Genomic DNA, 17297 nt, shown 5'->3' with positions numbered 1-17297 from the left:
TTAGATAAGTCTCATCTGTCATAGAGATGATAGAAGGTGCAGAGTAAAAAGTTTGGATGTAGAACCAATGAGCATGAGTCATTAAGGAGCGCAAAGCATAAAAAAGAGTAACTTTCCACCTTGGCAAAACCATGTTGCATTGGAGGGGAAGGTCAATTTAAAATGCCCCCTTACATTGTAACAGGATTTGTCCAGGAGAAAAATTACTCTTTTTTTTTTGCTATGCTTTCCTTAATGAATCATGCCCTATGTGTTCAAATATGTGTATATCAAAGTATATGAATATATGGTATACCTGTTTACACTGTCCTTGTGTATGTTCTTATTTGGTAGTGTCTTTAAAGGGGAATCCAATACCCTTTAATTGTATGTCGTAAATGAGATTGCGTGTGCCACGCTGAGCACACAGAGGTTGACACTTTTTGATGTGGTAGTAATCATAAAGTGTATATTTCTGTGCCGGCATGGGCTTTATATATTAAAAACACTTGTAGGAACACGGAAATCAATTCAACCTGTTGTAGTATGTCCTACTATTACGGTAAAATAAATCATAATAGATAGTGAGTACACAATATCTTGGCTATACATAGCACTATTTCCAGGTTCAGGTGTTTTATTGTTATTTTTGTAGATTTGTAAGGCAACCCAGTGCTCTGTAGTGTCGTACAGTATGGACAACAGAACATACATAAAACAGTGACATACAAGGTAGACAAAATAAATGCAGACATGGAACCCTGCTCATTACAGAGCTTACATTCTAAGTGGAAGAGGGCACAACTGAGACAAGAGGAGCGAGTGTGGCCCAGAGTGAAGATTGGGACAGTGGTGTGGGTACATTAGTGTGAGTAGTATCAGGTGTATACGTTCTTGTACTCACTGGTACAATCATGTGTCCGATGTGGGGGCAGAAAGATTGTTCACAACACTAAAAATGGGTATAAGCATAAAATCGTTTTATTTTTATTTATTTTTATCCTTATTAATACAATAACATTAAGTGATAGCTTGCATTTATGGCAATTATGATAATTATTTTCCTTTTAATGTGGGAAAGAAATTTGGATTAAGAAAAAATATACATCATGAGCTTTATCATTGTGTTGTTTTTTTTATTCTTATTATTTCACTTTGTATCATTTTTAGATATTCAGGGTACTCACAAGAAATATCTTCTGGAGAAAACTCAGCATCTAGTGGAGCACAGACCCCCGAGGTCTACACGGGAAGAGCAAAGTTTCTACATTTCTGAGCGTTATGTGAACATGACTGTTGTCTCCACCAATCACTTCAGACAGCGATCTCATGAGCTAATAGAGACTGGGAGAAAGCATGAGGATAGAATGAGAAAAGAACGGCTTATGCTGGAAAATATATCCATTAACAAGTTGTTCCGCTGGTCCTGCCAAAAACGATGTGTCCCAAGTATAGTGATGGTGAGCGGAGTACCAGGAATAGGGAAGACCACACTGATGCAGAAGTTTGTCTATGACTGGGTGACTGGAAAACTCTACCAGAGATTTGCTTTTGTCTTCTTCTTCAAATTCCGGGATCTCAACAGACTGGATAAGATCAGCTTGGAGTCGATGATCCTTCAAAAATATCCATATCTTCAGCAGCAGATTGGAAACATCTTACAGGATCCAGAAAAACTGCTGTTTATATTTGATGGTTTAGATGAAAGTAATCACCAAATGGATTTCACATCAACTCATTTAGCTTTTAATCTGAAAGAAATAAAACATCTTGGTGTGATTGTGGTTAGTTTGCTGAGGAAAGCTCTTCTAAACGGCTGCTCGGTATTAATCACCAGTCGCCCAACTAAAGTGGCATCGCTTGATAAAAGTGTTTTTCAAAGAGTGTCTGAGATCATGGGATTCTTCCCTAAAGAAAGACAGATGTACTTTGAACAATTTTTCCAAGATAAAATATTGTCAGAGAAGGCGTTTCATTACGTCAGGGAGAATGACACACTCTACACTTTCTGTTATATCCCATCCTACTGCTGGATCATTTGTACAGTATTATCAATGTGCTTCAAAGCCCAACCAACAAATAATGACTCGCTGATGTCATCATTGCCCAAAACAGTCACTCAACTCTTTGTGACTTTTGTCAGCAACATTCTGTCCAATCACAGCCTGGATAAATGTGGTGCTCGGGAACTGCTAATATCTATTGGGTGGATGGCAGAACATGGAGTAATGAATCACTTCATTGTATTTGATGAACGAGATATGCGATCATTCAATGTAGACACTTCCTCACATCTCATGTCAAGCTTTGTGATGGAATCTGACCAATCTCCTAATGTGACCTTCTCCTTCTTACATCTCACCATCCAGGAGTTTTTTGCTGCTTTGGTCCATTATCTTGATTATTCTCCTGAGAGGTTGCAGAGTTCCCTTGACAAAGCGAACATATATACTGAAATATTTCTCCGTTTTCTTTGTGGATTTTTGGATAGTTCTTCCCGGTCCCTTTTGAAATGTTTAGGAGAATTTCCCATTAAAGCTTTACAGGATGTAACCAGTTGGCTGCAGAACTCTCTTGCGTATGTCCAGAAAGACAGAGATGTTGATATAGGGAAATTCCTGAATATATTTGCCTACCTCTTTGAGTCTCAGAATAGGATTTTAGTAGAAGAAAGTCTGGGATCAAATAAAAATTTCACATTTGGCAGTGACTGTCATCTAACACCTGTGGACTGTACTGTGTTGGCTTTTGTCCTCAAATCCTGCCGAGAGACAGAATCACTTGATCTACACCATTGTAATATTCAGACTGAGTGCTGGGAGAGACTGGCCCCAGTTCTACACACTATCAAGCACATCAAGTAAGATTCTATAAATCACATACATGTTTCTATTTAAAAGTGAAATATTCATCTAGCTACCAAGCTAAACAAAACATTTATGTTAAAAAGTAATACAAAGTATATTAAAAAACATACACATAGGGGTGGTTCCATCATTTAAATAAGATATCAGGTAGGTCCTTATACCCATTTGTTTTGTCTGCCAAGACTTTGAGGAATGGATACTTGTTGGGGCATATTTAAGTAGACTGCCCCATTGGCAGATGTTTCAACAGAAACAGTGGGTAAAATATAGATCACATGGTAGTTTGAGGGTAAGATATGTTCATCAAGAGGTGATTGAGGATGAACAAGATTCTGGAGCAGTATCTGAGACGGCTTTTCCATCACCATTAACAAAAACAACAGCCAATGGAATTTCTGTGGCATCCCTCCAATACAGTTCTATACACTTGTAGGGCCTGAGTCGATAAGGAGAGCAAAGCATAGAGAAGGAATAACTCTGCACCTGGGCAAAACCATGTTGCATTGGAGGGGGGGGGGGTAAATTTAAAATGTAGGGACAAATTTATATTTGGGATAGGACATGTTATAGATCACCTTTAAATTTAAGTGTAAAAATAAAGCTATCAAGTGTTTGTGTACTAGATGAAAAAAACAGCCAGTATGCAAAATAATAAACTAATTTGCACCCCTTGCAGTGTAACATGGTTTGTCCCAGGGAACATTTACTCCTTTTTTTGCCTTACTTTCCTTAATGACTCAGGCCCATTATGTTGAAAGGTCACACTATAAATTTAGGCTAGATGCATGTCAACTTTACAGTCATTTAAAAAAAAAAAAGCAACGTGTGGCCCGTAGAATATATGTGAAGACCCAGTGAAGTTATTTATGCCCAGGGAATTTATTTCTGGTCGCTCATCATGGTCCAACACCCTATATCAGATGAGCCCTCTTGCATAGTGTAATCTCCTGGTTTTGCTTTGCAGCCTCTCTGCTACTGGCTTGAAGGATTCATATATTCATTTCATATCATCTGCATTAGAACATCATGAGTGCAGGATTCAACAGCTAATGTAAGTTGTTTTTTTTTTACTGTAAATTGTTTACCTCCATAATATGCTATTACCTTCTGTGAAATTCTACTTTTTTGACGAGAGTACACAGGTCATTGGGCTATTAAGGTTGTCCGCATCCTTCTCTCTCCTTACCCTAAAAAAAATTCTGAAGAAATCATATGACAAATGACATAATTATGATGACATTAGAGAGAACATTTCAAATAGTAATACATCATTGATGTCTGACATCACACAGTTCCTCTTTTTTTAATTTTTCTTATATAGTATATTATACATCCCATATGACATCAACGATTTCATTGCATTCCCTGTGGTCATTTAGGTAACCCTATTAACATATGCCAGCTGGTGGACTACCAAACACATTGTCACGGGCACTAGGAGTCTTTGCCCAGGATATCACCAGATGATGGACTTACCAGAGTAATATAGTTTGTACAATGGTTCTCTGGTAGCAGGGTGACAACGGAACAGGAGAAACAGCAGATGGTGAGAGAATGCTCGAGGAAAGTCTATGACTAGCAGCAACTGGTAATGAGTAGATGAATGTACACGAGGAACCAGATGGATAAGGGAACGTGAGGAAAGTCAGTGGTCTGCGTATAGCAAGTTGTACCACTGCTATAGTGAGGAGGAATGTCCAGGAGTAGCGAGGAGGTAGTGAGAGACAGCGGTCTGTGTATAGCGAATTGTACCGCTGTCTAGGTGAAGGAATGGAATCCAGGTGAAGGTAGGTAACAGGGAAGTCAGTGGTCTGCATATAGCAAGTTGTACCGCTGTCTAGGTGAAGGAATGAAATCCAGGTGAAGGTAGGTAACAGGGAAGTCAGTGGTCTGCGTATAGCAAGTTGTACCACTGCTTATGTGAGAGGAAACTTGAAACTGGTGTCACAGGGAACAGGAGTCAGTGGTCTCCGTCAGCAAGTTGTACCACTGCTATATATATGTGAGGAGGGGCACGAGGAGATGAATGTAAAGCAGAGTATACACGGGGCACACAGAACTTGATCCCACAATAATATCCACAATACAACGATAACTGACAAGCACTGCTTAAGTATACAAAGTCACAATAACTATCCAGGCAATAGGAAACAAAGTCAATGGTAACAATAGCTTCAGTGGATAGGAGGCTCCGGAGGAGAACACAACTCAGTCCAGATGGATATGCAATACACAAGCAAAGTCAATGGAAAGTATGCATACCGCGGTTCAGGAGAGCAGGCTGTCAGAGGGACGTGCAGGGATACCTGAACGGCTGAAGGCCGGCAGGAGGAGAGGCCACTGGAGGGTGGAAGCGGTAATCAGGTTGGTGCAGCGCACGGCAGGTAATCCAGAATGAACGAAGCAATACTCAGGAAGCAGTAGTAAGTGGAACTGGAAACATGAAGAACACGGGAGAGTTGAGGCTGTCTGGTATCCAGTAGTAGTGGTGAAGGCAGCGGAGCGCTGACACGATAAACCCAGGAGAGTTGAGACGATCAGGAACTCTGTAGTAGTAATGGAGGCAGCGGATAGGAATCAGCTGAGTGCAGACACGATGAACACAGGAGAGTTGAAGTGAGCAGGAACTCTGTAGAAGTAACGGAGGCAGCGGATAGGAATCAGCTGAGTGTAGACACGATGAACACAGGAGCGTAGAAGTGAGCAGGAACTCTGTAGAAGTAACGGAGGCAGCGGATAGGAATCAGCTGAGTGCAGACACGATGAACACAGGAGAGTTGAAGTGAGCAGGAACTCTGTAGAAGTAACGGAGGCAGCGGATAGGAATCAGCTGAGTGTAGACACGATGAACACAGGAGAGTTGAAGTGGTCTGGAAACCACAATAGAAGTAAACAGGAATCAGCAGGAGCAGAATACACGAGGAACACAGGAACACCTTCAGAGGCTCATGGGGAATGAGACTCCAAGATCAGGCAACCAGGTAATGATCACAGGTGGTTTAAATAGGGAGGGTTGCCTGATCATCCAATCAATTAAAAGCAACAGGTACTGAAGGTTTGAAAGGGCTGCACATGCGCAGACCCTCAGGATGGCGGACGGCCACGGTTCCTGAATACACGGGAAGTGGCACTCACAGTCCGGTGAGTGACACACATACAGATACTGGGCAGCATGGTGGCTTAGTGGTTAGCACTTCTGCCTTACTGCACTGAGGTCATGAGTTCAATTCCCCACCATAGCCTCCGGTTTCCTCCCACACTCCAAAAACATACTAGTAGGTTAATTGGCTGCTAACTTATTGACCCTAGTCTGTGTGTGTCTATATTAGGGAATTTAGACTGTAAGCCCAAATGGGGCAAAGACCGATGTGAGTGAGTTCTCTGTACAGCACTGCGGAATTAGTGGCGCTATATAAATAAATGGTGATGATGATGAAACATGGTTTGCTATTCACAGTGCACTTAAAATGGTACACCATCAGGTTTATTTACCTCTTATTTTATCACTTGTATCTGTCTAGTACCAGTTAGACCACAAAAAGCATATTTCTGATTGGTTAGTATAGTTCAGTGCACCTTTCAGCAACAGTTGGCAAATATTTTTCCATGTATTAAAAACCAAATCTACGTAAGTATTCATCATTGCAGAGAGGCAAAGGAGATAATAATCAATTTTAAGAAAACGGTTATCCTATCGGTAGCTTACTACTGTATGGCCACAGTTGTGGGGATGCTGAGAGGGGGGGGGAGGTACAGATTACTGGGGCCCTGGCCTCCACTGCCAATTAAGGTATTTTTTTTCTAAAATGACATTTTATTTTAAAATTCCTTTTTTTCTCTGACTTCGGGTAAAGTCTTTACTGGACGTGATGTGTCTCTGATAGTTACCCCATCAAGTGGTTCTCACCTGGGAGCAACCAGCACTGTGACACAAATGTGCGTGTTTTTAGAACTAAACGCAAGTCTTAAAAGATCAAGGGTCAACTAAGATGGAGCAGCACTTTGCTCCGGTTGGTAGGAACTTCAATTACTTCAATCTTCTCTTTGTTTCTTACTTTGTATATTCACTTGACACTTTCAAAATGTATTTTCTTGGGCTTCTTCTTATAACACTTCCATCATCAACTTGCTGATTTTCTTTTATACTCTGCTAGTGTTGGGTTTTTAGCTTACACTTGAAAATGGCCAGTTGGCTATATGACAAATGTTATAATAAAAGGTTGGGCTTCTTGTCACAAATTCCACAAGTATCCTTTTGTAGCTTATATTATATCTATGTTATGGAATGGTAAATTACCGTATTTCCCCATGTATAAGACGTACCTTTTTCCCCAAAATTTTGGGTCTAAAACCTGGGTGCCTCTAATACATGGGTAGCGGGGATACGTGGGGGGTGGCAGCATTACAATGGCAGTGTGGGGGATGGAGGGGGAGCGGGGCAGCGTTATAGTGACAGCAGGGGGATCCCAGGAGGAGGGGGGGCAGACACAGTGGCAGCGGGGATCACGGAGGAGGGGGACAGACACAGTGGCAGTGAGGATCCAGGAGGAGGGGGACAGAGGCACAGTGGCAGTGTGGATCCAGGAGGAGGGGGACAGACACAGTGGCAGTGGGGATCCAGGAGGAGGGGGCCAGGCACAGTGGCAGCGGGGATCCAGGAGGAGGGGGACAGAGGCACAGTGGCAGCGGGGATCCAGGAGGAGGGGGACAGACACAGTGGCAGTGGGGATCCAGAAGGAGGGGGCCAGGCACAGTGGCAGCGGGGATCCAGGAGGAGGGGGCAGAGGCACAGTGGCAGCGGGGATCCAGGAGGAGGGGGCCAGGCACAGTGGCAGCGGGGATCCAGGAGGAGGGGGCCAGGCACAGTGGCAGCGGGGGTCCAGGAGGAGGGAGGCAGAGGCACAGTGGCAGCGTGGATCCAGGAGGAGGGGGGCAGAGGCACAGTGGCAGCGGGGATCCAGGAGGAGGGGGCCAGGCACAGTGGCAGCGGGGATCCAGGAGGAGGGGGCCAGGCACAGTGGGAGTGGTGATCCAGGAGGAGGGGGACAGAGGCACAGTGGCAGCGGGGATCCAGGAGGAGGGGGACAGACACAGTGGCAGCGGGGATCCAGGAGGAGGGGGCCAGGCACAGTGGGAGCGGGGATCACAGAGGAGGGGGCCAGGCACAGTGGGAGCGGGGATCACAGAGGAGGGGGACAGAGGCACAGTGGCAGCGGGGATCCAGGAGGAGGGGGCCAGGCACATTGGCAGCGGTGATCCAGGAGGAGGGGGACAGAGGCACAGTGGCAGCGGGGATCCAGGAGGAGGGGGACAGACACAGTGGCAGCGGGGATCCAGGAGGAGGGGGCAGAGGCACAGTGGCAGCGGGGATCCAGGAGGAGGGGGCCAGGCACAGTGGCAGCGGGAATCCATGAGGAGGGGGGCAGAGGCACAGTGGCAGCGGGGATCCAGGAGGAGGGGGACAGAGACACAGTGGCAGTGGGGGGGGGGGGGGCGATTGCAGGGAGAGTGTGCTGCCATTACACTCTCCCTGCCTTTTTTGACAACTACCGTAATATTTTTTTTTTCAAATTTCGGGGTCAAAATGAATGTGCATCTTATACATGGGAGCGCCTTATACATGAGGAAATACGGTATATATGGTCATATATAATATGGTCTTTCTTACTACTGTAATATGGTAGAGCTCTCTTTGATGACTTATCATACCCTTATATTTCACAGGAGTGGGATGCATTATGTAATATGTTAATTTATACAGATAATGGTGACGTGAATTGCTAATTATACACTGACATGCCAGAGTTTATCATGCAAGTATTCTTGTCTTATACGGCACTTTTTGTCCTTTTTTTTCTAATACTTACAAGCAGCGACAAACACAATAAATTCAATCTATTTTTTTTCTCTTGCAGTTTGGCTACAAATATGCTGACAGATAATTCCTGCTCCCTACTGGCTTGTGCAATAATAAACAACCAATCATTGAGGAAACTAGACCTGTCTAATAATGATCTGGAAGGTCCTCTCTTCCGTGACTTGGTGACATCCCTGTCCAGTCCGACATGCGGTATAGAAGAGTTAGAGTGAGTATAATAGAACTGCATGGAAATGAGACATGTGGGACGTTGTATCAATGTATGAGATAAACAGAGAGTGCTGTTAGGGGTGGGGTACGAATTTACGGAGGTGATAAAACGACAGGTAGTAGGATGAAAAAAAATAAGCTAAAACTGACTTGCCCAACTCGTAATAAATGCTGACTGAGCTTAAGAATGACAAAGCAAGTCCCCGACAGTGTGCTAAGAAATCACCATCATCAGTAATAATGAAAACCTGTTTTGACGTCAATTTAAATTGCGACCTGTATATCAGTATTGTTAAACTGGCAATGCCGCTTCTCATCCGAGATAGCTCTCCAATGAGAAGCGTCATTAAGAGGTGTAAGGAATAGTTCCTACATTAGGTAGTGGAATAACAATTGTAGAAGGTGGTGGGGAAAGTGACTGTGAGTACTTTAGGACAGATGAATTATCAGCCACTAATATTAAATTCATCCATGACCGGCATTAGGTGACTGATTCTTCCTGTAAGGACACAAGGTTCTCAGACCACTCGGGCAACCAGTTAGGTGAAAAACCATAACTATGTTTTATTATGTAACAACACTCTGACTTATATATCTAATAAAATAATAGTAACAAAATGCTACATGTTTACCGTCAATTAATGTTCAGTACATTTTGTGACCATAATATCGTCCACTCCAGCCAGATCTGCGAATAGGTCAACGTCTCGAGGATGTTGACCGTATGCGCCAATGTAATCCGCATTATCTTTCAGAGCCAGCCTCTAAATAGTCATAAAAGCTCTCCTGCTCGGATTGTCTAGGTCAGTGGTTCCCGAACTGTGCACCGTGGCTCCCTGGGGTGCCACAGCGATCTCAAAGGGGTGCCGCAGTCAGGGCCAGTGGTAAGCAAGGTTGGGGACTACTTGGTAATTATTTTGGTGGTGCCTTGAAAAAATTTTGAAGACACTAAGGGTGCCTTGAGCTGAGAAAGTTTGGGATCCACTGGTCTAGGTGGTTTAGCTCAGCGACTTAGAATGGTCACAATATTATGTGGTCCATACCCCTTTATATTTACACATCTACCAGCTTGGTAGGACATGATTATCTGTCACCCCGCTTGTTAGGCAGGCAAACTGCTGCACCAATCCATGGCCACTTTCCCTCTGGTTAACGAGCAGGAAGGTCCCAGGAAAATAGCAGAATTGACAGCAACAATCCAATCCTTTTTGCAGGTTGTGTCCGAACATGACTCAGGCCCCTGGTGTTTATAATTGTTAAATGACAGATAACCCAATTGTGGGTTATGTTTACCTAATTATCTTGCTTTTAGTGCATGCTTCCCAGTTATTTGTGGACCCGATTTGGTACTCATTATTGCAATATACGAACTGTTTGTTTGTACTTTTTTTTTATTTGAATCTTACTCTCACACTTCAACGCAGTAGCGGGTGTGCGGTCATCAACTTGTAGAGCTTTAAGGTGACGCTTGAAATTGTCCGAAATGTCGTAGTTAAAGGATGGACTTCTTGCCACAAATTCTGGGCCTGATTCATTAAGAAACAGAAGTCTATTTACGTGGCGTATTTTGTGTATTTTCGCTCTGCGCCTGCATGAAACCGAGACTTGCGGCAGAGAACGGATTTCATGTTTGCACGTAAATGATAACTCCAACTGCCTACAATTTGAAGGGGACAACGGGGGCGGGAAGGGGTGAACTAAAGTTGGCAATGTACAGTAGGCCGAGCGGACGCACCAGCGGCCAATTCAAGCTCTGGAAATCTCTATGGTATGTGCTTTTTAGCCGTATAACTTGGTCCAGCTAAAGGACAGATATAAGTGCCGACTGGTAGTGTTGGCAGATATGTATGTATGCTACAACATGTGTTTGAACTAAATAAATGTAACGAAAACCCCACTTTTTGTCCCTTTCAATGTCTTCTTGCCTTTTTCATAATGAATATATTATTAATAGGAGAGAATAATTGTGTACTTTTCTGTGCATTTTGCTGGGACTTTAAATTACACATATGTATTGCATGTATACCATAGTGTGTCTGTCAGTCGCAACACGGCAAGTGCCATAAAGGTAGAGCGTACCTAGACCCGTATTCAACAAGAGTCATTTCTTCATATCCGCTTGTAGTTGAATACGGGCATACAAATTGCATGCATTCTTTTGTTAACACAATGTACATTTTTGCGTTCCTTAATGATTCAGACCCTCTGTGTCTTCTTTTGATTACTTTGATTCGCAATTCTTGAATGGTTCCCAGACACATTTTATATACGCTTACAGGGGCAAATGCAAGATTTGTAGAGGGGGGTTTTCCACACCACGCTGCCAGTGGGCGTGACCAGTATGCATGGGGGCGTGGCTATAATTTTAGAGAGTGCTTGGCTGCTCTTCAACTCTTCCTATCCCCATAATATACATGGGCAATGCTGCGTGCACTACTGTTAGGTGAACGCAGTGCTCCCTTTTCAAGCAGAGCTGTGTGAAGCTGGAGCAGGGTCCAGTCACCTCAATTACACAGTGCCCCAGGCTTGGAGGGGGGTTTCCAGGCACTATGCTATCCTATGGCTTACGTTGTGAAAGCATTGTTTCGAGATTTACTCATGCTAATATGTGGTGACATACATGTAATATTTTTTGTAGGAGGCGCATTATCCAATTTTTCATGAGTCAGAATCAGGTAATTTATGATGCAGAATATGATGACTTAAAATCTCTTGTTATGCACTAATCTTCTAAAAATAACAGTTTTCTTTTTGTAATATTCACAGATGGCAACAAAAATGTATCACTCAATCTATTTATTCTGATTTTTCTCCTGCAGTTTGAGCGTCAATATGCTGACGGACAGTTCCTGCTCCCAGCTGGCTTATGTAATAAAAAATAACCAGTGTCTGAGGAAACTTGACCTGTCTGGTAATCAGCTGGCAGGTCCTCACTTCTGTGACTTGGTGACAGCTCTGTCCAGTCCTACCTGTCGGATAGAGGAATTACGGTGAGTATAAACAGATCTTTACAGGAAGGAGACACGTAGGAGATCAATGTATGAGATACACAGAGAGTACTGATGTAATATAAAAATAATGGTCACCAGGTGCTAGAGAAGAAGGCAACCAATGAGGAATCATGGAATGCCAATACCAATAACACCTCATAGTAAATATTTGTTAAAAAAAACGCATAGTGTTGGACATAGAATTCCGCCAATAGCAATTGTGACTGGATCACTTATAAATAACTTATGGCATAAATTTATTTAAAGGAAAATAGCGCAGGGCTCTTATTTATATAATTGCACATGCACTTATTTTTGATATTGTGTATATTTTGTTAAGGGGAATCTTTAATTTCTGAGACCAGGGGGAGAAAATTATTTTTTTCTGTTTTAACCTTGCTAGAGGAAATACCTTTTTTCTGATGTGTATATCTGATACAATAAGCCTTTGTTTAGAAAGCCTTTTGTATATCATGGTGTAAGGATATGTCTTGTTTGGGGTTTGCAACATTTCTTGGGGAATTATTTTCTTTGGAGGAAATGTGTATTCTGCAACTCTTGGAAGAAAGTACTCATGCTAATCTCATGCTGATTAGACCTTTTGATGTGTGAGGGTCATAGGAAGATGCATGTAAATCTATGTTTTGGTAAACAGTTTACATCCTTATTCTAAAAATAGCCTGTAAGACTATATCGAAAATAGTATAAAAAGGGAGCCATTGTAAACTGAAATGTATCATTCTGATGTTCCATCTGACCTGACCACTGATACCTTTAATCAGTGGAACTGTCCTTGTCAGGACACTTGAGCAATAAACATCACTCTTTGCTTCAAGTCCCTGTTTGACAACTTCTTCAATATTGCTTTAATCCTGTGACCTACAGATTAGACCCTAAATTTAATCCGTCCTCTGGCTGTTTCTGAGGTTTGGACTCAGCTTTCCAGTACCAACTCTGCCGCTACCCAGCAGCTGGCCAGTGTGATAGGTCAGGGGGGATCCATCCACAGCACCCTGATCCATAATACACCGTCAAGGGTACCAGCCCAAGTGTACCAGAATGGGAGTACACTAGCAGTGACAGTTACCCAGAAGGAACGTGGTTCTGGGCGCCATAAAGGAGCCCAGTGGTGGCAGCAGGCTCCTCCTACTGCAGCAGGAGGGGCGTATTCGGAATAACGAAAGGAAACAGTGGCAAAGTAAGCCCAGCCGGTTCCCAGCAATAACAGACAGGGTGGCATAGGCGGTCCATCCAGTCACAGTAATACAAGTCTAAATTCCGATTGTGATAGAAATAACCTAAATCTAGAGAGCCAGTTTTACTAACAAACATAATTTATACTATATTTCTCAATAAAAAACAAAATTATATAGTAAAAAGAAAAACCTTTGCATTTTCAATGAGCAATATTGTTCAGTAAAATGTAAATAAAAACAACCGGTATTGACGGTGGACTCATAGATTAGTCCATGCAAGTTAAACCACTAAATTAGTCAGAACTAGTCACATAGGACCTTTGCAATAATACATTCTCATAAGATATTAGCCACTCACCACTCCCATCAGGACTCTATAATATTTAGGAAGCAACAGCCCAAAACAGCAACATATTTCATCAAGTCCTAGGTGTTAGCTGGATATGAGCAGCGGCGCACGCAGGGGGGGTTTCTGAGTCTCTAGAAACCCCCCCTGCGCTAACTAGGTGGCCACTGTCCTATACAGCAGCCGCGGCGCTGTCAAAGAAGCGTCCGCGGCGGTGCTGTAGTGTATACAGCACCGCTGCGGACGCTTCTTAGACGGCGCCGCGGCTGCTGTATAGGACAGCGCTGGCAAAACGGAGCTGCTGCGCATGCGCAGCAGCTCTCTCTCTGTTTTTTTTTTTTTTGGGGGGGTTTTTTGGGGTCGGCGGGGGGAAACCCCCCCCACCCGACAATCCTCCGTGCGCCCCTGATGAGCTTGAAATCGGTCTTCGGTGGCCATTTCCATTCAGTACGTCTACATACAAAGCTGTCAGGGTGAAAACAAAAGGATATTAAGACCCGTTCCTCCCAAAATTTGAGGTAACTGATAGATTCACTGTCTGCCGGTATTGCTGCAATGGTGAAGCTTTTTGTCCACTACATGTAGACCTTTTCACAGCCAACAGCCAACACTCTCTCATTGGTTAATATAAGTTTAGCGAGAGTGTCCCTTTGTTATCTACAATGACCTTTTCAGTACCTGCATTACAGGTGTCTCTCACAAAGCCACAAAGCTCTGATAGACCCTTTAGCACCCAAAGGTCTTTTCAATTAAGAATATTTTTAATTGCAAGAGCACCTGCAAAAAGTTAAAACCCAGGTGGCCTATTTCTCAAAGGGTTTTGTTTTTGCTTTGCTCTCTGTATTAATGGATTGCCATTGTTGAAACCTATGCTAACATTAAGAGGCACCCCGTGAATTTTGCATTCTTTTTTTTTTTTTTATAGCAGTAGAATGGAACACTAACACTGGGATCGTAGTCCCATACGTGCATTGGGCATTCTTAGTAGAGCAAAAATAGCCTTTACAGAGATAAGTACCTCTTATCAGTATGGATAGCTGTAAAGTATTCATACATTACAGTGAAAAGTACTTCTTTTAAATATAAACTTTAAAGTCAAAATAACAATATTTTTGATTAATGGGTCCCCACATGCTTTTATTGGGAGAAAGTCTGTCAGTGGCCACTCGCTAAACCAGCAATTCTCCTCAGATGTGTCTTATTTAACCTAGATTCTAATTTACATATTTAGTTCCTAGTTTTGCATATGAGTGCGTAACTATTGCATAAATATTCTAGCCCACACCGAAGATGCCATCATCTTGCTTCACTAGCCTATGTGGGTATTGTTGAGCAAGAATAGGTGCATGATATCACAGAACAGATTGTGCACTGTGGGTTGCGTTTGTACATTTTTGTAAATTAGACTTTGCCTATTCATATATTGCACAAAATAAGGAACGATCTTACTGTGTATACCGACTAGGGAGATTCAATTCCTGCACCTCAGCACAGTGGAGCCTAAACTTATGCTGCCTAAAGGTAAGTGTGGCGACAACTCCCCACCCCAATTCCCCCCATCTAAGACCTTCGCTATGTTCTCTAAAGAGCAGAGCAAAGGACCTCTACTGATCATCACATGTGCCGGACCACAGATGCCCAGTTGAGCTTCCTCACTCTGCTCATTTGAGACAGGGGCAAGAAGAGTTCTATTTGCTGATGACTGGGCAGCACGGTGGCTCAGTGGTTAGCACTTCTGCCTCACAGCACTGGGGTCATGAGTTCAATTCCTGACCATGGACTTATCTGTGAGGAGTTTGTATGTTCTCCCCGTGTTTGCGTGGGTTTCCTCCGGGTGCTCCGGTTTCCTCCCACACTCCAAAAACATACATACAAAGCCATGCTGCTCTAATCTCTTTTAGGTAGCAGATATCTCTATTTAAACCAACAGTCTATTTGGGAACATATGTAGCTGTGATCCCAGATATGAAATAGACAGTCTTGTAAGGGACACCACCGTCCCAGAGATAGGTAATTCATAAAATTCCAGACCTATAAATCCCAGTTCATTAGCTGACTAATATCAGCAAGTTGCATTCGTCATCAGGTCAGAAGCAAAAATAAATGCGCCGCACCTTAAATTGTTGGTGGCCACCTCTAGCTAAATAAGACTGGTCTGCTCTGTCAGAACTCTGTGTTTCAATTATTACCATCTTTCTGATACAGCAATGAAGTTCCAAGTTGAATGTTTCACTTCAAGTTTGGTAACAAATTATTAGTAATCGGGTTCAGTACCTCTAGCACATTTCTTCTCCTGGGGCAAGACTTTTCCAAAGAGAATATTACTGACTCCTAACAAGTTCCTGACACTTTTTCTCCTGCAGTTTGAGCGTCAATATGCTGACGGACAGTTCCTGCTCCCAGCTGGCTTATGTAATAAAAAATAACCAGTGTCTGAGGAAACTTGACCTGTCTGGTAATCAGCTGGCAGGTCCTCACTTCTGTGACTTGGTGACAGCTCTGTCCAGTCCTACCTGTCGGATAGAGGAATTACGGTGAGTATAAACAGATCTTTACAGGAAGGAGACACGTAGGAGATCAATGTATGAGATACACAGAGAGTACTGATGTAATATAAAAATAATGGTCACCAGGTGCTAGAGAAGAAGGCAACCAATGAGGAATCATGGAATGCCAATACCAATAACACCTCATAGTAAATATTTGTTAAAAAAAACGCATAGTGTTGGACATAGAATTCCGCCAATAGCAATTGTGACTGGATCACTTATAAATAACTTATGGCATAAATTTATTTAAAGGAAAATAGCGCAGGGCTCTTATTTATATAATTGCACATGCACTTATTTTTGATATTGTGTATATTTTGTTAAGGGGAATCTTTAATTTCTGAGACCAGGGGGAGAAAATTATTTTTTTCTGTTTTAACCTTGCTAGAGGAAATACCTTTTTTCTGATGTGTATATCTGATACAATAAGCCTTTGTTTAGAAAGCCTTTTGTATATCATGGTGTAAGGATATGTCTTGTTTGGGGTTTGCAACATTTCTTGGGGAATTATTTTCTTTGGAGGAAATGTGTATTCTGCAACTCTTGGAAGAAAGTACTCATGCTAATCTCATGCTGATTAGACCTTTTGATGTGTGAGGGTCATAGGAAGATGCATGTAAATCTATGTTTTGGTAAACAGTTTACATCCTTATTCTAAAAATAGCCTGTAAGACTATATCGAAAATAGTATAAAAAGGGAGCCATTGTAAACTGAAATGTATCATTCTGATGTTCCATCTGACCTGACCACTGATACCTTTAATCAGTGGAACTGTCCTTGTCAGGACACTTGAGCAATAAACATCACTCTTTGCTTCAAGTCCCTGTTTGACAACTTCTTCAATATTGCTTTAATCCTGTGACCTACAGATTAGACCCTAAATTTAATCCGTCCTCTGGCTGTTTCTGAGGTTTGGACTCAGCTTTCCAGTACCAACTCTGCCGCTACCCAGCAGCTGGCCAGTGTGATAGGTCAGGGGGGATCCATCCACAGCACCCTGATCCATAATACACCGTCAAGGGTACCAGCCCAAGTGTACCAGAATGGGAGTACACTAGCAGTGACAGTTACCCAGAAGGAACGTGGTTCTGGGCGCCATAAAGGAGCCCAGTGGTGGCAGCAGGCTCCTCCTACTGCAGCAGGAGGGGCGTATTCGGAATAACGAAAGGAAACAGTGGCAAAGTAAGCCCAGCCGGTTCCCAGCAATAACAGACAGGGTGGCATAGGCGGTCCATCCAGTCACAGTAATACAAGTCTAAATTCCGATTGTGATAGAAATAA

At 42.9% G+C, this 17297-nt stretch overlaps 1 protein-coding gene across 1 annotated transcript in view; it reads left to right on the top strand.

Annotated features, from left to right (window-relative positions):
• Positions 1–17297, top strand: part of LOC142108911 (NACHT, LRR and PYD domains-containing protein 12-like) — a 42365-nt gene that overhangs the window by 18549 nt on the left and 6519 nt on the right. Inside the window, exons 6-10 of the mRNA XM_075192883.1 lie at positions 1150–2839; positions 3811–3897; positions 8762–8932; positions 11754–11924; positions 15830–16000. Of these exons, the coding sequence (XP_075048984.1) occupies positions 1150–2839; positions 3811–3897; positions 8762–8932; positions 11754–11924; positions 15830–16000 (2290 nt within the window). The remainder of the gene's footprint in view (positions 1–1149; positions 2840–3810; positions 3898–8761; positions 8933–11753; positions 11925–15829; positions 16001–17297) is intronic.

The sequence above is a fragment of the Mixophyes fleayi genome, chromosome 12 (genome assembly GCF_038048845.1).
Source record: "Mixophyes fleayi isolate aMixFle1 chromosome 12, aMixFle1.hap1, whole genome shotgun sequence".
Classification (NCBI taxonomy): domain Eukaryota; kingdom Metazoa; phylum Chordata; class Amphibia; order Anura; family Limnodynastidae; genus Mixophyes; species Mixophyes fleayi.
The sequence above is the reverse complement of the archived record's forward strand: the minus strand, read 5'-3'. Positions and strand labels throughout refer to the sequence as shown.